General features: G+C 50.0%; 1 protein-coding gene and 1 long non-coding RNA gene across 2 annotated transcripts in view; both read left to right on the top strand.

Moving 5' to 3' along the window:
* LOC148121573 (uncharacterized) overlaps positions 1–729 on the top strand; it is a 3,534-nt gene extending 2,805 nt beyond the window's left edge. The window contains exon 2 of the long non-coding RNA XR_015738471.1: positions 414–729. This is a non-coding gene — a long non-coding RNA (uncharacterized LOC148121573). The remainder of the gene's footprint in view (positions 1–413) is intronic.
* The window catches only part of Stard10 (StAR related lipid transfer domain containing 10), a 25,213-nt gene extending 4,488 nt beyond the window's left edge, over positions 1–20,725 (top strand). Inside the window, exons 3-7 of the mRNA XM_048429621.3 lie at positions 17,384–17,531; positions 18,050–18,153; positions 18,701–18,818; positions 20,086–20,138; positions 20,309–20,725. Of these exons, the coding sequence (XP_048285578.1) occupies positions 17,384–17,531; positions 18,050–18,153; positions 18,701–18,818; positions 20,086–20,138; positions 20,309–20,557 (672 nt within the window). The 3' untranslated portion in view covers positions 20,558–20,725. The remainder of the gene's footprint in view (positions 1–17,383; positions 17,532–18,049; positions 18,154–18,700; positions 18,819–20,085; positions 20,139–20,308) is intronic.

Raw genomic sequence — 20,725 nt, 5'->3', positions numbered from 1 at the left:
AGCCACGGTGGTTACCCAGAGATACCCTGTCTCGAGAAACTAAACTAGAAACAAAAAAAACAAGCAATAACAACAACAACCACAGTAACAACAACAGTAACAAAAGTCTGAGACTCAAAGCTGTGCTGGGAAAGACAGGGGGTTGGGTGTATAAGTCCAGGGCTATTTTTGTCTTTTTAAAAAATGATTTATTATTTTTATATTATGTGCGTTGGTATTTTGCCTACATGCATGTCTGTGTGAGGGTGTCAGATCCCCTGGGGGTAGAGTTACAGGCAATTAATTGGAAGCTGCCATGTGGGTGCTGGGAACTGAACCCAGGCCCTCTGGAAGAACAACCAGTGCTCTTAACTGCTGAGCCATCTCTCCAGTCCTATTTTTTTTTTCTTACTGAGTCTGCTATCATCTTGTAGGGTAGGACTCATCGATCCAATGGAGCAGATATGGACAAATGGAGCCTTGGAGTTGGAGTTCACTTGTGCAAGATCAAATAGTTAGAAGTGGCTGAAAGTCCTTCGTCCTTCCCCCAACACACACACAAAGTTGGCTTCTCTCTGTCCCTTGGCCTGGCTCTGAGTCCTGTTGGGCCATTCTGTCTCCAGAACCCCATGGAGACCCAGCCTCTGTCCTTGGGTCTCTCTGTGTTGTGTCATTGTGAGAGGACACCTTGGAGGGGACCCAACTGGGTAAAAGTCCAGTCCTCACTGTGTGATCAGAGGGGTCACTTTACCTTTCTGGGTCTATTTTCTTATCTGTGGTAGCAAGGCTGGGAGCTGATATGGTTTTAGGATCTGGAGCTGGGGGAGCTTAGGCCCTAGCTTGGCCTTTGCCTCACTAGGGTCAGTTTGCCCATCTTTACAGGATGTGGCTGGACAGGTGGTTTGTAGAGGTGATGAGACGTCACTGCAGGGCCTGGGGTAAGGGTGGCCAACTAAGGCCTTGGTGGTCTGTGCTACAGGGAAGGTGGTGGCTGGAGGTATTGAAGATGCCATCCTGCTCGAGGTGCCTGCTTGAGTTGAAGCTGCACAAGAGAAAGCACAGGGTTCAAAGTCTCTGCTGAGTGGCCCTGGGCAGACTGCTTCCATTCCTCGTCTGCTCCACATGGAAAGGAAGTGCCAGCTTGCCTGATGCTCGTGCTATGTCAACACCACTGGATAGCCGCTCTACCTGGGCCCGTGCTGGAAGTAGGGACAGCCAGAGCGGCCACTGAGGGTTTCCTGGAGCACACCACCTAGATGGTGGCTTTGGACTTGAGAGAGAATAGGAGTTTGACATCAGCAGCATTCTGCACAGACACAGAGACAGGGGAGACAGGACAGGACACTGGGAAAGGTACCCTGCTTGAGAATGGGGGCCAGCAAGGGGTTAGAGAAGCAGGCCAGGCCTCTGGCCATCTGGAGCTAGGTGTCTCATGGTACCAGAGTTTTGCTGTGAGGAGAGGCTGCTGCGGCTGCATCTGTCTGGGCAATGGTGCTGGGTCTAAACTGCAACAGGGGCTGTGGGCAGTTCAGCGTGGGGTCATCTGGAAAGATCAAGGGATGACAAAGTGCACGCTGTGATTTGCATAGTGGGCTAAGGTGGCCTCTGTCCTGACAGTGGGTGCTCTGCCTCAGGCTATGTCTCTGTTGGGGGTAGGGGAGCCCTCAGCTCCTAGGCTGACTTAGTGCCCTCCACACCCAGTTCCCCAGGCTCCAGGTTTTAAACTTTAACGAGCCTCAGCTCAGTTTCCAGGCGAGAGTGTTTAAAGTTTCAGGAGACGAGAGAAAGGAGCGAGCCCTGGAGACAGCTGGGTTCTCTCCTCCCTTGTGCCTCCACACTGGGCTGGACCACCTGGAGCCAGAGCCCTGGGTACCCTGGCCCTAGAGACTCGGCTGTCTGTGGAGGTCTGGGACCTAGGCTGGGCCCCTCTAGAGTATTCCCACAGGCCTGGGTGCCAGGTTGCCAACAAGCACAGATGGGAATAGAATCCGATCACAGCCCAGACCCCTTACCTGGGCAGATGATTATCCTTGGACTACAGGTGGAGGGACACAGCTCAGACTAGGTGTCAGGTTGGCAGTATCCCCAATCCTCTCTTCCTTAGGCCTCTTCCAGCATTCTGTGTTGAGGTAGATGCTGTAGGCCCCTGTAGAGATTAAAAAACATGGGAACAAAAAGCTCATGCCAAATACACACTCTTGTCACCTGCTAGTAAACGGAGCCTGGGGCTAGTGACTCTGGGCAGCTGGCGCTGTTCTCTGGGGCGTTATTATATTTATTTATTTTTTACATTTTATGTGTGTATGTGCACATATGCATACACATGCATATGTCATGGCAAGGGATGCAGAGGACAACCTGCTGAAGTTGGTTCTCTCCTGCCATCCCGCAGGCCCTCAGTCTTGGTGGTCTCACTGCCCGTCTCTGGGCTCCCAGAAGACAAGCGCATGCCACATCTCTAGAATCTTTCTGTCCCGGGGCAGGTATCCCAAGAGGCCATACCTTTAAGGAGTGTATGCTCTATGCCAAGTATTATGTTATATGGGAATTTGGCATCAAATCACACTTTTTATACCCTGTTGTTATGAGGATCATACCCTGACAGGGAGCCAAGCAAAACAGAAGCAAACAACTGAAGAAGATACCAGAGGGTGGCTCTGTTCTGAGCACAGGGTAATGTGGTGGGGGTGGAGGATTCTACGGCTGGGCTTCTGTATGTGGAACTGGATTGTGGGTGGCTGTGTGTGACACAGCCTTCAGACGAATGAGCTCCCCACAAGCAGGTACAAGGTTCCCCAATCCCAAACAGGCACCTGAGAAGTTTGGGTCATTCCACACAGAATGCATGTGTGTGCCAAGTGTGAGACTGTGTGTGTTTCTGTGTCTGGCATTACTCTTTGTGTGAGTCACACCCCCTCACTGCAGGAACAGAGTTGTCTCTGATCCAATTATGTCTGCTCAGCTGTCTCCTGGCAGCTCCTGCCCCCTGGTGCAGCTCTGGCTCTGCCATGCTTTCCCTTCCTGCTTCTTCTTTGTCTGCCTCTGGCCTCGCTCTGGGTCTCTGGGCCTCCCTGTTCTAGCCCTGTCTCTGTTCTTTCCCCCCTGCCTGGTAGCTGCCTGGGCCCCTGATAACCCTACTTGCCTCTTTCCCTTTCTATTTTTTTTTTCTTTCCTGCTCTCAGTTGTTTACTCATCTAGCAAACTCTTTTTGCTATTGACCTGCTCTGCCAAGCTATTGTGTGGGGATACGGAGGGAGATGAGACCTGGGCCCTCCTCTCCAGAGACTCCAGACCTGGTGGAAGAGACAGGAAAGCCTTGAAAGGAATGCTGGGACAGAGCCTTGGGCTGAGACTAGTGACTGACAGACTGGGGATGAGGGAGCAGTGCCTAGGCCGAGCCAGCTCTGTGGGTTCCCAGTTGGGGCACACTGAGGCTGAGGAAACAGGGAGGCAGGACAGTTGGATTTGACCCTGAAGCCAGGGAAAAGAGAGGCTCTCAAGCTTGGCAGTGCCTTTGTCAGTTCCAGGGTTTAGAAAACTCCCTGGCTTCAGGGGACCAATTGACTTGGAAACCTGGAGACTTGAAAGAGGATGTGGCTACAGAGGCCAAGCAGAGATGGTGGCCTTGCCAGGAAGGCTGTGGTGCAGCAGAGCTAGGAAAAAGGAGAGGAAGCAATTAGTCCAGAGCCAAACTCAGGTTCCAGACACTGAAGGGAAACAGGTGCTTCAGACAGCTAATCAGCTAGCGCTGGATATGGGGAACCCAGTGGCCTGGGGCCTGGCTGGGCCTTGATGCCCAGAAGGCTACTGAGGAAGCATCTGGTGCTTGCTAGGTCTTTAGTTAGGGACGTCGTCCATGGTGGTCCCTGGCAGCCAGGGGAGTGTTTGTCTCCGTGTCCAACAGTAGCCCTGGGCCAGTCTTGCCTCACTTTACTGGTCTCCCCCTCCTTCATTTGTCTTCCCTGTCCTCACACTGCTGTGGAAGCCAGAGGGGCAGACAGGAGGTTCTCTGCAGCCTTCATCACTACTCTGAGCTGGGCCTGCTGCTGAAGCTGAGGCGGGGATGTCCAGGGAAGCTGCTGGAGACCCGTGGGAGGGAGGGAGGGCATCAGGCAGAGCAGGGATGAGTCACCCAGCCCTGGGTGGAGGGCAGCAAAGAAGGGCCTGGGTGGGCCCTGCAGGCAGCTCTGTTTACCAGGGATGCGGCGGGACGCCCCTCTGCCACCTGTCTTGGGGGTAGTGAAAGTTGAGTTGCAGGTAGTTGCTGCCAGACTCCTTTACTTTAGAGGAGAAGGATATGGGGACCATTTTCCAGGTGTGAATACTGAGCTGGAAGAGGAGAGCATAGCAGAGACTTTGTATCTCTGTCAGCATGGGTGTTCTCCAAGCAAAGGCTGCCCCAAGATTCTCTCCCATTCCCCCCATACCCCATAAGCCCTAGCCTCAGGCGTGGACAGTCCTCATCTGGCTAAGTGCTGGCCTACCTCACATTCCTGCGTTCCTGCAGACCAGGTTCAGGGTGGACTCCAAGCCACCATTCACTAAGGGACACTGGCTTCCAATAGAACGGGCACAGAACCTGGCACAGCGGGCACTCCATTAACAGTTACTGAATGGATGGATGAATGAACAGGCTGAGTACCCACGGGACAGCTCCATTTCCTACCTTAGCCTCGTTCACTCGGGGACTCAGGTTACCTTGGGCAGCTGTGTGTGCCTTCTCCCCCCCCAGGACAGCCGTTTCTAGTTCCCCGTTTGCACCAGCCTCTGCCTAGAGTTTCTTCCCCTTTCACCTGAGTACCCTCTGCCCGTCTGGTTTGGCTTTGCCGTGTTTTCCTTTGCCTGTAGTTCCTCTTTCTTCTGTCTCTGCCGTGACCCTTCAGGATCATCATTACCTGTTCCTGCGCTGACCCGAGAGTGGGAAGCCCTTCTGGTTCCTACTCCTAGCGCAGAGTCAGTCTCTATGGCGGACAGCGGCAGGGAAGCCAGATACTGCTGAGCATTTCCAAATAACCAGGTCCAGGGAGCAAGGTCTTAGAGGTTCTGGATGGAACTTCTTTCTTCTTTCTTTTCTTTTCTCTCCCCCCACCCCCAGGAGAATCATGATTCATGAGGCTAGAAAGGGCAGTTGGGGCCAGACCCCTGGGGGAATTTAAATCCAGGCTGAAGAAACAGTTGAAGTTTCTTTAAAAACAATAATTAAAGTTTCTTTAAAAACAGTTTTATTGCCAGCCTGTGGTGGTGCACACCTTTAATTCCTGCACTTGGGAGGCAGAGGCAGGTGGATCTCTGTGAGTTTGAGGCCAGTCTGGTCTACAGAGCTAGTTCTAGGGCAGCCAGGGCTACACAGAGAAGCCCTGTCTTGAAAAAACAAAACAAAAAAGGCATGCGCCACCTGGCAGATGTACCCCACTAACTACCACCTTGGCCTGGACAGAACTTCTAGTTTTTTTGTTAGGTCTCACTGCAGCCAAGCTGTCATCAAACTAATTTATCCTATTGCTTTAGCTTCCTATGTACAAGGATTACAAATATGCAAAATGAAATGATGTTTTTTATATTTCATAAATATTATTGCAATAGTAAGAAGAATCCAAAAATTATAACCTAGAGAAGTGGTATATCTCCAAAGTTGCAACTATTAGGGATGCTGAGGCAGGAGGATCATTTATACTCGAGTTTGAGGCCAGTCTGGGTAAATAGTAAGAAGCTTGTAGGGGCCGGGTGTGTAGCTTTTCGGTACCTGGTGGGGTGCTTGCCTGGCCTGTGCAAGCATGGCGCTTCTTGTTCTTCTCTCAGTGCTGCATGGACTAGATGCAGCGGCACACGGCTGCGATCTCTGCACTTGGGAGGCACAGACAGGATAAGAAATTTGAAATGATCTTTGGCTATGAAGCAAGTCCAAGGCCAGCCTGGTCTCCATGAGACTATTTCAAGAAATTTGTTGTTGTTGTTGTTTTGAAAAAGAAACACCGTCCACCCCTGGTCCCTGGTTTCCTGAGGGGAACATCCCCAGGACTCCTTCCAGCTCTTTTCCAAAGGCATAGGTAATCCGTGAATATAGTTGAAACCATGCTTCACATTTGCATTGGCGGAGTTGCTCATATCACTAGAGTTATTAATGCATGAGCATTTCTGGCAGCTGCTTTCTACTAGGCCTGTTCTGGGCTCTGAGGGCTGCAGAGCTGTCTGTGAGGCTGCCCCTGTCCTGGGTGTGAGGAGGGAGGGGATGGACAACACGGCCCTTGGTGGCTCGGTAGTCGTCAGAGTGGTGTGTCATTCTGAACTGGACTGGGCTTGCTTAGGCTATTCTCCAATATAATTTTCTAATTACAAATGCAATAGTATACTCATGAATATTGTAACAGAACTTTTTTTTTTTCCCAAGTACTTGGGGTTGAACCCAGGCCCTCATGCAGGCTAGGCAAACACTCTACCTCTGAGCTGCATCCTCAGTTCTTTGTGTGTGCGCAGGTGCACCTGTATGTGTGTGTAAGCACATGTATGTATTCAAAGACCAGAGAAGAGCCTTGACTATCATACCTCAGATACCATCTACCGTGCCTTTTTCTTCTCCTCCTCCTCCTTCATCTTCCTCCTCTTCCTCCTTTTCTTCTTTTGTTGTTCTAGTGTCTTTGATTGGCCTGGAACTTGACAAGTACACTAGCCTGGCCTATGAGCATCAGGAATCCAGTTGTCTGTTTCTTGAAGTGCTGGGATTGCAAGTATGAGCTACTGCCTTAAAAAAAAATCATTATTAAATTTTATGTGTTTTGGTGTTTGGTCTGTACGTATATCTATATAACATGTGCCAGAAGGCCAGAAGAGGCATCAGATCCCCTGGGATTAGTGTCATAGGTGGTTGTGAGCCTCCAGATGTGTGTTAGGAGTTGAACCAAGGTCTTCTAGAAGAGCAAGTACTCTTAACTGCTGAGCCAGCTCTCCAGCATACTCCCCGCCCCCTAGGCACGCCCCCCCCCCCCCCCCCCCCGGCAACCTCCATTCCCATTTTTAACATGAGTTCCAAGGATCAAACTCAGATCCTAATTCTTGAAAATCAAGTATTTTGCCACCTGAACTATATCTCCAGCCTCCCAATCTTCTCATTAGCCTGTGTGTACATGGGGCCTGGGAGTGTGTGCAGATGTGGAGGTTGGAGGTGGATATGGGTGTCTTTGGCACTCTTAGTTTTTGAGATAGGGTCTCTCACTGAACCCGGGCTTGCTATTTCAGCTGGGCGGGCTGGCCAGTGAGCCGCCAGGATCCAGCTGTTTTCACCATGCAGTCTGAGGTTGCGGTGGCTTTGGCATGGGTGCCGAGGGTCTGACCCAGGCTTCCACTTACCCAGCAGCCACTTCCCCGCTGAGCTGTCTCCCAGCCCTTTCCCTTAGCCTTTTTTTTTTTTAAACTTTTTATTTGGAGGCAGGGTCTCATTAAGTTGTCTAGGCCAGCCTTGAACTTCAAATCTTCCTGCCTTAGCATCTCAAGTACCTGAGATTTCACAGCTGTGCCAACCAGCCTGGCTTGCTAAATTATTTTCTAGAACAGTACAGTTACTTGTTGTCACTGTGTAACATTCTTTTCCTTAGGTGGGAGGCTGCTGGGGACCTGACCCAAGGCCTTGCCACTAAACCGTTCCTGGAACCCCCGTAACACTGTTAGTACGTCCTTGTAAGGAGTGGATATTTCATACATTAGCGGGTATATTCCTATGTTAGTTTAAAGGTATAAATATTTTTCAGATTATTATTATTATTATTACTATTATTTTGTGTTTTAGAGACAGGGTTTCTCTGTTCATGGCTGTCCTGGAACTCACTCTGTTGACCAACTGGCCTCTAACCCAGAGATCCTCCTGCCTCTGCCTCCAGAGTGCTGGGATTAAAGGTGTGTGCCACCACCTGGCCAGATGATGATGATGATGATGATGATGATGATTTTTTAGTTTTTCGAGACAGGATTTCTCTGTAGCTTTGGGGCCTGGCCTGGAACTAGCTCTTGTAGTTAGTAGACTAGGCTGGTAAAGCGAGCCACAATGAAGAATCTGTCAGCTGTTCCTCCAGAGTGGCATAAGTACTGCACCGTACGTCCCTTAACCAGCACCTCCAGTTGCCTGCGTGCTTCCCAATCAGCAGTCTGTGGACTCTGTGTGTCCCTGGTCCATCAGTGTACTTCTCTGGGCCTGTTTAATATCTGTAAGATGGTGATTGCTGACTCAGGCTTTGGAAGGTTATGGGATGATATGTATGAAGGACAAAAAACCATGAGCTTCCCCAGAGTCCACGTATAGGTGTGTCTGTCTGGTTAGAGAACGATGTCAGTGAGTCAGCACATGGTGGTGGCTACCGTCAGGGCTCTGATTGACTTGGCCTTAGCTGGGGAGTCTTCCTTTGATCTGAACCTTGTTGGGAGGCATCGGCTCAGATGATGTTTTGTGTTGAGAAGTTAGTGGGGTCTTCCCTCACCTTTTTCAAGGCCTCAGTTTCCCCAGTGGTGGTTGTCAGAGTAGTGGTCAGAGGCATCATCTGTTTTCCAAGGGCAGGATCCTGGGGACCACTGTTTGAAGTCTACATGGGGTTGCTATGTGTCCCTGTGCCCATTTACTAACCATTGTCCTGGTCACTGACTGTTCAGAGCAGGGCAGAGCCTCTTGGAGGCGACCATTGCCCTCCCTCAGTGTGGAGCCTGTGGCTCCAATGCTGAGTGCTGGGACCAGGCAGCCTCTTCAGAGTTCTGAAAGAGGTGAGGGTAGCCTGAGACACAGCCTCTGGTCTCCTGCCCATCCCCCATGCCTCGTGCCTAACCTCTCTTGCCCTGTACTGTGAGTTTTCATCCTGGCCTCTTTCACTCTGCTTAGGGGCTCCTCTTTGGGAACTGGCCTTAGGCCTAGCTTGTCTCTGATTGGTTACTTACTCTCTGTGTTGATTCTAACAGACCAGGCACCCATAAGGTTCAGGAAGCTGCATAGGTGGCTGGAAGGGCAAGGACCAGGGTAAAAGCAAAAGCTCTGCCAAGCCACAGACTATGAGGATGTGCAGGCGGATATGGCCTTCTGGCATGGAGCCCTGCTGAGTGGGAACAGCGACTTTATAAATGTTCACTGTATGCTAGTTAGGTTTCATCCCCTATCCTAACCAGTCACAATATCCTTAGGAGATAAATATTATTACTGTCCTTAGTTTTTATGTGAGGAAGCTGAGGCTCATGTGTTAAGTCTTGTGCCCGGGGGAAGAGCTGGGATTGGACAGTAAGTTGCCTGCCACAGAGCATCCATGACTGTCCCTTGGCAGTCTTCCTTGCTTATCCAGTGCTTCTGCTGTGACTGTGTGGATTTGGGGTGCTGAATGAAGGCGAAGCCCAGGGCTTCTGGCAAGCTCACCCCGTCATGGGGATCCCCACATCAACAAGATCTGGAGAGAGTGCTAGGACACAGCTTGTAGCTTCTCTGGTGATACGTGGTCCTCCTGGGACTCACTTGTGACATGACAGCTGTCACACACTGCTGTATCCAGACTTTGAAAGCTTTGCAGCCCAGCAGGGCTCCTAGGGAAGTTAAGATTTGCAGGTGAGGGGCCTGGGGCCCAGCACACACTGTGGTACTGCCATTTGGGTTGGTATGGAAAGACTCTCGGCCCTTTGCCGCAGGCCGCAGATGCCCGTGGACACACGCGACCTGGCCGCTCGTCCTGCCTCCAGCAGTCTTGCCTTCCCACCAGACTCCAGGCCACTTTCCTCCATGAGCCTCTGCAGTTGCTTTCTCTGTCTTAAAGGGTCATACCGTGTCTGTGCGGCTTTGTTCTGTGGCAGCGTGGTCCCAGAGCATGCTTTGGGGTGCTCTGTTCTGTGACTCGGCATGGTCCCAGAGCGTGCTGTGGGGTGCTCTGTTCTGTGACTCGGCATGGTTCCCAGAGCGTATTTTGGGGTGCTGTGTTCTGTGACTTGGCGTGGTCCCAGAGCATGTTTTGGGGTGCTCTGTTCTGTGACTTGGTGTGATCCCAGAGCGTGTTTTGGGGTGCTCTGTTCTGTGACTTGGCGTGGTCCCAGAGCGTATTTTGGGGTGCTGTGTTCTGTGACTTGGCGTGGTCCCAGAGCATGTTTTGGGATGCTGTGTTCTGTGACTTGGCGTGGTCCCAGAGCATGTTTTGGGGTGCTCTGTTCTGTGACTTGGTGTGGTCCCAGAGCGTGTTTTGGGATGCTGTGTTCTGTGACTTGGCGTGGTCCCAGAGCATGTTTTGGGGTGCTCTAGAGCCATAGCAGCTCTGATCTCAGTGTCTGGCAGGAGGATGGTCTTTTCCATCTGGATCTGGGTGCTGCAGGGTCAGGGAGTAAAGGAGGGGTAAACCTGGCCCCAGGGAAAGCATAGTCCTGGGTTGGATTCCTACATTTGAAGCTGAGATGTGTGCTCATTGTCCTTCCATCCTCATTCTCCAGTGTGACATGTTTGAGAGCTTGCAAGGCCAAACCTGATTTCAAACTTGATTTAGAAAAGTTCTGGTTTCCTGTGTTCCTTGATGGTTAAGGAATATGAGGAGGGCGGGGTCTATTGAGATAGCTCAGCAGGAGACACTTGCCACGACTCCTGAGGGCCTGAGTTTAGTTCCTGGAGCCCACGTGATGAGACAAGTAACTTATGTAAGTTGTCCTCTGAGCTCTGCATGTACAACACACACACACACATACATGCACACACGCATGCACACACCCCATTATATATGGATATACATACATATTTATTTGTCTATCTCTCTATATCTGTCTGTTTATTTATCTATTTATCTATCTATCTCAAGGCATAACAAATGGTTCATCAGTTAAGAGCAGTGACTGCTCATCCAGAGGACTTGGGTTTAATTCCAATTCCTAGCATCCACATGGAGCAGACCTCTGTAACTTCAGTTCCAGGGCATCTGATGCCCTCTTCTGGTCTCCATAGACAGCATGGTAGTGCACAGACATATATTCAAGCAAAATACCCATGCACATAAAATAATAATTTAAAATAATGTAAAAATTATTTTTAAACCGGGTGGTGGTGGTGACACATACCTTTAATCCCAGCATTTAATTGGTACAGGCAGGCAGATCTCTGTGAGTTCGGAGTCAGCCTGGTCTACAAGAGCTACTTCCAAGACAGACTCCAAAGCTACAGCAAAACCCTGTCTCAAAAACAAAAAACAAAAAACAAAGCAAAAAAAAAGCTCAGCGGTGGTGGCACCCACCTTTAATCCCAGCACTCAAGAGGCAGATAGATCTGTGTATCACCACAAGGTCATGGCCTACCAACCAGCAAAGTTTCAGTGTGTCTGTCTCTGGCAGAGGCTCTATGGCTTCTTTAAACTCTACTTCCTTTCTCCCAGAATTCAGTTTAGTTTTCCCCACCTACGTCTAAGTTCTGCCCTATGAACAGGCCAAGGCAGTTTCTTTATTCACCAATGATACTCACAGCATAGAAAGGGGAATCCCACATCACCTCCTCTTTTCTGTTTAAATAAAAAAGGTTTTTTAACTTTAACATAGTAAAATTACATATACAAAACAGGTATCAAGCAAGAATTAGAATTACAATATTTATATTTACTTTATCTTTTATCATAAGGAAAACTATAACTGTAAATTCTTCAACTCCATCAAAGACTCCAGAAGGATAATATTACATAAGTAAACAGGAATTGCATTGTAAGCAACTTCCAAAACTCTAGAATTGACAGAGACATCTTGCTGCCTGAACAGTCACCCAAAGTTCTTCTGTACCATTGGGGCATCCGTCTTCAGCCCACAGGCCCATAGTATCCAGCAGATTTTTCCACAAAGCAGAAAATTTCAAAGACAGTTCTGCCTATATTGGCAGTTTGTCAGTCACTTTCTTCTGTATCCTGCAGAATGTCTGGCAGACTCTTTCATGAAACAGTAACCCCAAAGGATGATCTCACCTTTAGGCAAGTTCAGCAGTCATTTCTCTGTGGGTCCTGCATATCTAGTTAAGCAGTCCAGGCAAGAGCAGGTTCTTGCCCAAATGGTTAGCCAACTCCATAAGGAGCCTCTTCAATGCCCATCTTCCTCTTTAAGTAATTGATGCTGTTAGGAGCAGATGTGTCTCATTGTCATGATAAGTCCTAAATTCTTAAAAAATTTTAAATGCCATATTCCATAGTCTTTGACAGGTTTGAAGAATGCCTATCCATCTGAAATACATCTCTGTACATCTAGAAAATCTAACATGACTACAAGCTTGACTATTATAGATGACTATTAACCTATATTTCTTAATTATACATTACATTTTAAAATGGACTGAACAAACACAATATCTTAATCAAGAGCAGAAATATACATGTAACAAAATTGACCTTAAATTTGTATCAATAAACCAAGATCCATACCAATGCAAATTATTCATCTCTATATCACAGGAAAGCCAAGCACCTGCATAGCACCTGCTGTTCCAACCCTCAAGAGGCTGAGGCCAGAGGAGTTTGAATTCAAGGCTAGCCTTGGCTACATAGCAAGGCCCTGTCTCAGAAAACAAAACCAGAGACACTTGTCACCCACCCCCACATATGAACAAAAGGGCATAGAGCTGACTTTGAATCCCTGCCCAGCTGCTTTCTTGGTATATGCTATAATTTTCTTAGTCTCTGCTCCCCAGCTCTGCTTTGCCGCACAGGAGGAGTGGATTTATCTGCACCTTCCGCGGCTGCTGCAGAGAAGACTGGGTGCTAACAGTGACGGCCATGTGGTCTTTGCCGACGTCACTCACGTACTGTTGTCTCCTTCAGTCTGGTACAGTTCTCAAGTCTTCTCTTGACATTCAGAATTGTGATACTTACAGGCCGGTTCTTTGCCACTTGCCCTCCATTGGGTTTGCCTGGTGTTTTTCTTGTGATCAGTGTTGTGCCTGTTGGTGGAGGTCCCACCTAGGTGTTGTCTCCATTCTGTCCCCCGCACCTTGCTAGGGAACACATGATTGTAACTTGACTCATTACAAACCTGCCATCCTTCCATACTGTGAAGTTACCCCCTCTGCCCTTTGTGTGTTTGGAACTGGGGACCTTCTGTACACCACACCCCAGAAACTTGAGCCACTCAGTACACTGTGCCCTTTTCTGGCTCTGGGCCTTGGTCCTGACAGCACTCTCTGCCCCTGCACTTGACGTGTGCATGCATGTGCACACATGTGTAAAGGCCAGAAGTTAACACTGAATTGTCTGTCTGGATAACTCTCCACTTTATTTAATGAGGCGGGACTATCAGTGAAGCCATCACTGATTCGGACTGTCCAGCTAGCCAGCCTATCCCAGGAATCTCCCAAGTACTGGGATTGCCAGAGGCCCGCCACACTGCCCAACATTTACATGGTGGTGGGAGTCATACTTAGGGTCCTCACACTTACGTAGCCAGTGCTTTACTTACTGAGCCATCTCCCAGACTCTTATTTTCCATTGTAATAAGTGTTTGATAGACAGTGCCTTGAAACTATGCACATAATCCATTCTTAATCATATATTGCATTTATTTAGCCAGACCTGTATATACTTTGATTTCTTATTGGACTCAGTCCAATCTGTTGTTATCACTGTTTTTTTCATCACTCATTTTAGTCAGCTTGTCCTAGATGTAGCTCATGACAGAGTTTGCCTGGAGTTATGATCTCCCAGAACTTGTGACTTTTGGAGCTGCTCAGCCTTCAGGCTGGCTCTCATGTCTGCTGCACAAGTCCTTTCTCTGCCATTCTTTGAGTGCCTCCTTCCCTACTAGCATGAAGATGTCCCAGGCTCATCCTAGACTTCCCATGACATAGCCCAGGAATCACCCATTTGTCCAAGCAAATTTGGAATCAGGAACCTTTTGAGTATTAGGCTTTGTTTGCCACGGCGTAGAGACTTGAGCCAGGTGGGTGTACTCACCCACTTAGTACACCGTGCTCTTGCCTGGCTCTGGGCCTTGGTCCTCATGGCGCTCTCTGCCCTGAGCTTCTCCAGGAAGCCTGCTCCCCCACTGGCCCCTGGGAATCCAGGCTGTTCTGAGCCCTACCAGGCATGTTAGGTCATCTTCCTTGTCTGGAAGGTTAAGCCCAGGCTTCAGATTCACCTCGCTCTCCTGACTCAGGACAAGGCTGGAGCTGGAGACTGCTAGTTAAGCGGGGGATCCAGTCACCCACTTTCACAGGCCGAAAAGTAAATGGGGCAGAGGGCAAACGACTGACACAAAACCACGCTTCATAGGTATAGGCTGGAGTTCATTCTTGAACTTTGTTATTGTTGTTGTATTACTTCTAGAACCCACAACTTTGCCCATGCCAAGTATTGGCTCTGCCTATGACCTCTATCTTTCTCTTGCCTGAACTTTAGAACTCTCTTTAAACCAGTTATGGTAGCACATGCCATTAGGATTCGCTGAAGGAGAAGAGGGCAGGAGGATCATGAGTTCAAAGCTAACCTAGAACTCTTTAAAATAAAAAACTGCATATGTATTTGTGAATGCATGTGTGTTTCTGTACAGGTGCATATGTGTGCATGTGCATGTTTTCAAATTATTTTGTTCAGAGACTTGAAGGTAGGGAAGGGGCCAAAGTCTGTGTCCAGACTAGAAGCTGTGTTCTGACTAGAAGCTCAGTCTAGGAGAGGGCAGATCTGTCTGGCTATCTCGTGGCTGACAGCTAGAACTCTTCATTCTAAAATGGGTCTCATTCTCAGAATGGAGCTATGACCTGGAGGACTTTTTTACTTAAAAATTTTTGTTATTAACTAGGCATGGTGGTGTACATCTTTAATTCCAGCACTCAGGAGGCAGAGGCTGGCAGATCTCTGTGAGTTTGAGGTCAGCCTGGCCTACAAAGCAAGTTCCAGGACAGCCAAGACTACACAGAGAAACCCTGTCTCAAAAAACTAAAGGGAAAAAAATTTGTTATTGCTGAAGCACTACTAATAACATTTCAGAAAATCAGAAATACAAATAAAAGGGAAACCAAACATTGGACTCCTATCCACAGACGCTGCCAGGGCTGGCCACCTGAGAGTCGTGTGTCTCAAGCTTTTTCTAAGCGTAGATTTTCCTCGCTGCATTTTTCAGTTTGTAACATCCTTTGGGGGGGGGCAGGATTGCCACCATTTGTTCTATAAATTTTCAGTGCATCTAATACTCAGATCAACTTCAGGTTTCTTTAGTTGTCCCCAGACATCTCTTGTAAGGTGGCGCAGGACTGCTGTCATCCAAGGTGCTAGAGACCGAGACTGGGAGATCGCGCATTCAAGTCCAGCCTGGGCAATTTAATAAGATCCAATTTCAAAATAAGTGCAAAGAAGCCTGAGGATTTGGCTCAGTCATAGAGCTTGTCTTGCATGCATGAGGCCCCGGATCAAATCTCTGGTTAAAAGGAGGAGAAAGAGGAGGGATGTCTTATTTATAGCTGATGTTTAACAATCCAGAGTCACACTTTACAAATGGTGATGCCCCGGACTGGACAGATGGTTCAGTGGGTAAAGAGCTTCCACAGGACCTGGGTTCAATTCCTAGAACCCAGGCAGCTTACAACTGTCTGTAACTCCAGTTCCAGGGGATCTGACACCCTCACACAGACATGCATGCAGGCAAAACACCAGCGCACATAAAAGTAAATCATTTTAAAAAATGCAAGTTGGTAGTGGCACACACACTCAGGACACTGGCGGATCTCTGAGTTCAAGTGCAGCTTGGTCTATAGAACGAGTTCCAGAATGGCCAAGGCTACATAGAGAGACCATAACAAAAACCCAAATGGTGAGCCAGGCACGGTGGCTCACACCTTTAATCTCAGCACTTGGGAGGCAGAGGTAGACAGATCTCTTGAGTTTGAGGCCAACCTGAGTGAGGTCCAGGAAAATCTCAAAACAAAACAAAACACCAAATAAACATCGTTATGATACCAACCTGAAAGGACAAGGTGGGAGCTCCGCAGTGCCCAGCACCTGGCTTTGTCTATATCTGTCCTTATGGTGTCACTTAGCTTGTTCTTCTGTCACCTTTATTTATTGTAATCTGAAGTGGTATGTAGGGAGGGCATGGTGAGTTTCCTGTACTTAGAATCCTTAGCTGGGAGCAGCCTATTATGGGCTTTCATGGTGCCAAGACTTGTCCTGGGTGAGGAAGGAGGCGGTGCTGCCTCTCCTGTAGCTGCATGTACTCTATCATGGGTAGAGAGTAACATGTATGTGTGGCTTTCCTGTGTTGGATGGATGTCAGTTCTGAGAGAGCATTATAGACCACGCAGCAGAGCTGTTGTATTTGCTGGGGGCTCGATCTCGGGGCTGGAGCTCTTGGGGTGGAACAGAACAAGGACACTGAATCTCACCTTTTGAATACAGATCCTGAGAACCCTGGTTCTCTCTTTACTTGCTTCCTAGGCATAAGAGCTGGATTAAATCCCAGCCCTGCTACTTAGCCAGCCAGGTGACCTTGGGCAGGTACTAAACCTCTTTGAACCTCAGGTCTCTCCTTGGCTTTCTTAACTGGCATAATCATCGGGAGGCCTAATAAAGCAAGATACGTCTGGCAGTTTCCTCCCTAGATGAGAAGGTCTTTGAGAGCACAACTAAGTAATAGGGAGATGTCTGAGGATAGTCTCCTAGACCAGGACAACAGGAGATGTCTGAGGATAGTCTCCTAGCCCAGGACGACAGGAGATGTCTGAGGATAGTCTCCTAGCCCAGGACGACAGGAGATGTCTGAGGATAGTCTCCTAGCCCAGGACGACAGGAGATGTCTGAGGATAGTCTCCTAGCCCAGGACGACAGGAGATGTCTGAGGATAGTCTCCTAGCCCAGGACCACAGGAGATGTCTGAGGATAGTCTCCTAGCCCAGGACCACAGGAGATGTCTGAGGATAGTCTCCTAGCCCAGGACGACAGGAGATGTCTGAGGATAGTCTCCTAGCCCAGGACGACAGGCAATTCATTATCTAACCCAGGCAGACCTTGAATTTGGGGTGATCCTCTTGTTCCAGCCTCTCAAGTTCTGGGATTACAAGAGTTTTTTGAATCACGCACACGCGCGCGCGCGCGTACACACACACACACACACACACACACACACACACACACACAGTGACCAGGTGGTAAGGTCTGTTTGGGCATTTGATTTCTCATTTAGTGTGTCCCTATCTCAAGCTCCTTATGGAATTAACCATGAGCTTCTGCCCACATGTTGCTCCCAGGGGACAGGGAGGGCAGACGTAGAGATTCAGTGAGTAGGAGCCTGGATGGTTCTCCTGAAGAGGAGACTGGGCTGCACTGGTCGAGGCTGACTGTCCTTTGGTGTAAGAATTTCTGGGGAGCTGGACCAGGCTTGTGATAAGAAGCATCCACACTGGCTTCAGTGGCCGTTCTCTTTCCCCCATGCCTGTGTGACCTGACCACCATGTCTTCTGCAGTGCAGGATGGAGTGCTGCGATGTGCCAGCTGAGACGCTCTACGATGTCCTGCATGACATAGAATACCGGAAGAAGTGGGACAGCAACGTCATCGAGACTTTCGACATTGCCCGCCTGACTGTCAACGCTGACGTCGGCTATTACTCCTGTGAGCAGGCTTCCCACCAGGTCTCCTCCTCTAACTCTCCCTCCCTGTGGTCACTCCTGCAGTCGGGCTGCTCAGAGACTTGCATGTTGGGATGGAGAGCTGCCCTCTTCTGTGGCGTACAAACATACTCTCACTGATATACACAGTTACAAAGATATCACACACACATGTAAGGGGACCTCTGAGTGCATACAACTCGTAGCCACATGCCATGTACCACAGAGACACATTTTTATGCACATGTGATCACAGTACTGTCAGTCTTACAAATATATTCACATGTACATATACGTTGGAACAATAAGGTAAGGCTGTGTGAGGCCCTGAGGGACAGGGTAGGCGGAGATAGCAGGACAAGGGTTCTCCTGTGTCCTCCCTGGTTCCACAGAGTGTCTGTGGTAGGGGTGGGGGTACCTGTCTGGATGGGGAGGGCTGGCAGTGCATAGGATCCCCAAGTCTCCCTCCCTTACCAGAAGATGGGCCAGCAGCCTGGCTGAACTGTTTCTTGCCCTCTCCAGGGAGGTGTCCCAAGCCTCTGAAGAACCGTGATGTCATCACCCTCCGTTCCTGGCTCCCCATGGGCGCTGATTACATCATTATGAACTACTCAGTGAAGCATCCTGTGAGTTGCCCTCCCTGGATGTGCAGAAGGATGATGGACAGGGACTTCAGGCAGGCATGGGGGTCAGCTTCCTTCCTGCATAGTGAGGAGAATGACTCCGTGCAGGGGCTGTCAAGCAGCTCAGGGGAAGGGCAGTGTGGGCTGAAAGAGCAAGGGTGTGAACTGGTGTGGCTGGCCTAGAAATGGGGGAGCAGGAGCTCCATGGCAGGATCCTGGAGCAGGACTCACTTGAACTTCCTGGGCAGAGGGCAGGTGAGCCTAGGCAAGGGCTGAGTGCCCACAAACACCATAAACCGTGACTGAGCCCTGTACTGTGCTGATGGCACAGAAACAGCTGTAAGAGGGGCAAGGGCAACCTGGTCTGATTCCTCCTCCCTTAACCCTTAGATTAGGAGCCAAGTGATGTGAATAGCTATGAGTCTGTGCTTGTGTGTGTGTGTGTGTGTGTGTGTGTGTGCGCGCGCGCATGTGCCTGTGTTAAGTGCATGACTTTAAGAGTTCCTCTGCCCCTACCCAAATCTCACCTCCCTGTGTCTTTCATCCCCAGAAATACCCACCTCGGAAAGACTTGGTCAGAGCTGTTTCCATCCAGACGGGCTACCTCATCCAGAGCACGGGGCCCAAGAGCTGCGTTATTACCTATCTGGCCCAAGTGGATCCCAAAGGTGAGGGCTTGACCCTGCAGCCCATTAATGGGTGCCCACCCTGTACAGGACATGAACTTGATCTGCCAGACCATCTGTTAGGAGCCATCCAGTACTGGGGGTGTCTATCTTCAAAGCTAGTAGTTTGAAAGGACCTACGAGGCAGGCATTGCTCCTTCCAGGAGCTTGGACCTGTCCTGCCCTGTCTCCTTCAGCCACATCCCAGAGGCCTGGGTTTTCCGAGCCTGGCCTTTCACCTCTCTTCCATCTCTGTTGAGGTGCTCAGCCTCTGGGTGTCTTCTAGACACTGGAGACTTGGATTCAACTTTGAGTTCGCCAGTGGCCTTCCGAGATCCACCCTTTCTTCAAATCACCTCTGCCCAGCACTTACCAGTTAGCTGGGGCCAGCTTCTCCATATCAGCTCCCAAACCCAATACTTACTTAGTCTCTCTCTGCCTTCCTCCTGTCTCACTCTGTAGCCCAGGCTGGCCTTGAGCTCATCACCAACTCAGCCCCTGGTTCTTACCTTTTCACTCTCTGACATAGCTCCTAGCCTGTCGTTCTTGGTACTCACCTACTTTGTCCAAACCAGCTACCAGAGGAAACAAAAAAACAAAAACCTCTAGTTTCCTCTGACTCACCCGCTTAAAATGCCCCTGTGACTCTGTTGTCCTGAGTATAGCCTGAGTCTCTGCCCAGGATTTCTGCCTTCTGTTCCCCACCTCGATGTTCATACAACCTTTATCCTCCACTAGCTGCCTGCACCTCTCCCCCCTCGGTGCTCCATGACCCTTTCTCCACCCCCAGTCCCCTTCCCCCTCAGCAGGCTAGTCCAGGATGGGCTTCACAGCGGGGTGGGTGGGGTAACTGGATGAGTGAAGTGTCGTTGACAGGAACACCCCGTGTCACTGGGCACAGTGGCCCAGGCTCTTGGCCCTTAATGGGTATATAGAGCAGGTATTTGGGAGTGAGCCCGCGGGAGAGCTGGGCTAGGTCAGGCTGGTCTTCGGAGGCCCAGAAGGACAGGCAGGAGAGAGGCTGAGCACCAGGGGCAGTCCTGGGTTATCAGTGTGAGGGGAGGAAGGTGACAGGCTGGAGCTTGGTGGGTTAGAATACCTGTGATCACCTAAGACCCTATGGTTTCTTCTCTGCAGTGGCAGAGACAGTAGAGGAAATCAGCATGGGGTTCCTCTCCATCCACGGAGGAGGAAGGGGTGGCCTCCCTGCAAACTCTGGCAGTGGGCGGGGCTAGGTGCTTAAGGCCACCTTTTATCCTTGCTCCCACAGGCTCCTTACCCAAGTGGGTGGTGAATAAATCATCTCAGTTCCTGGCTCCCAAGGTAAGTGGCTTTGAACTTTGGGCGTGGGGGAGAGGCAGCTAGCACTGGGCAGGGGCAGAGCTAACTCTGGTTGGGACACTGGGGCTGCTGTGCACCACTGGAGGGTACTGGAGGGGTATGGAGAAGTGCTGGTCTCTAGGCCCCCCTAACAATGTTCACGTGGCCTCCAGGCCATGAAGAAGATGTACAAGGCCTGCATCAAGTACCCCGAGTGGAAGCAGAAACACCAGCCACACTTCAAGCCATGGCTGCATCCGGAGCAGAGCCCGTTGCCCAGCCTGGCACTGTCAGAGCTGTCCGTGCAGCATGCGGACTCCCTGGAGAACATCGACGAGAGTGCCGTGGCGGAGAGCCGCGAGGAGCAGCGAGCAGGTGGTGCAGGTGGAGAAGGCAGCGATGACGACACCTCGCTCACCTGAGTACAGCCCCTGTGCAAAGACCATGACAGGACTGGGGCTGAGCCCTGGGGCACTGGGCCTTCTGCACTTCCTCCCTTCCCCCACCTGCCTTCTGGGGGCACTGGGCTCCTGCTCAGGTAGTTGTGGCCTGACTGGACATGGCCCCAATAAACAAACCGCACAGCCCCA

Source organism: Myodes glareolus, chromosome 7, assembly GCF_982192425.1.
Source record: "Myodes glareolus chromosome 7, mMyoGla1.1, whole genome shotgun sequence".
Classification (NCBI taxonomy): domain Eukaryota; kingdom Metazoa; phylum Chordata; class Mammalia; order Rodentia; family Cricetidae; genus Myodes; species Myodes glareolus.
Note: the sequence above shows the minus strand (reverse complement) of the source record. Positions and strands in the feature narration are given on the sequence as shown.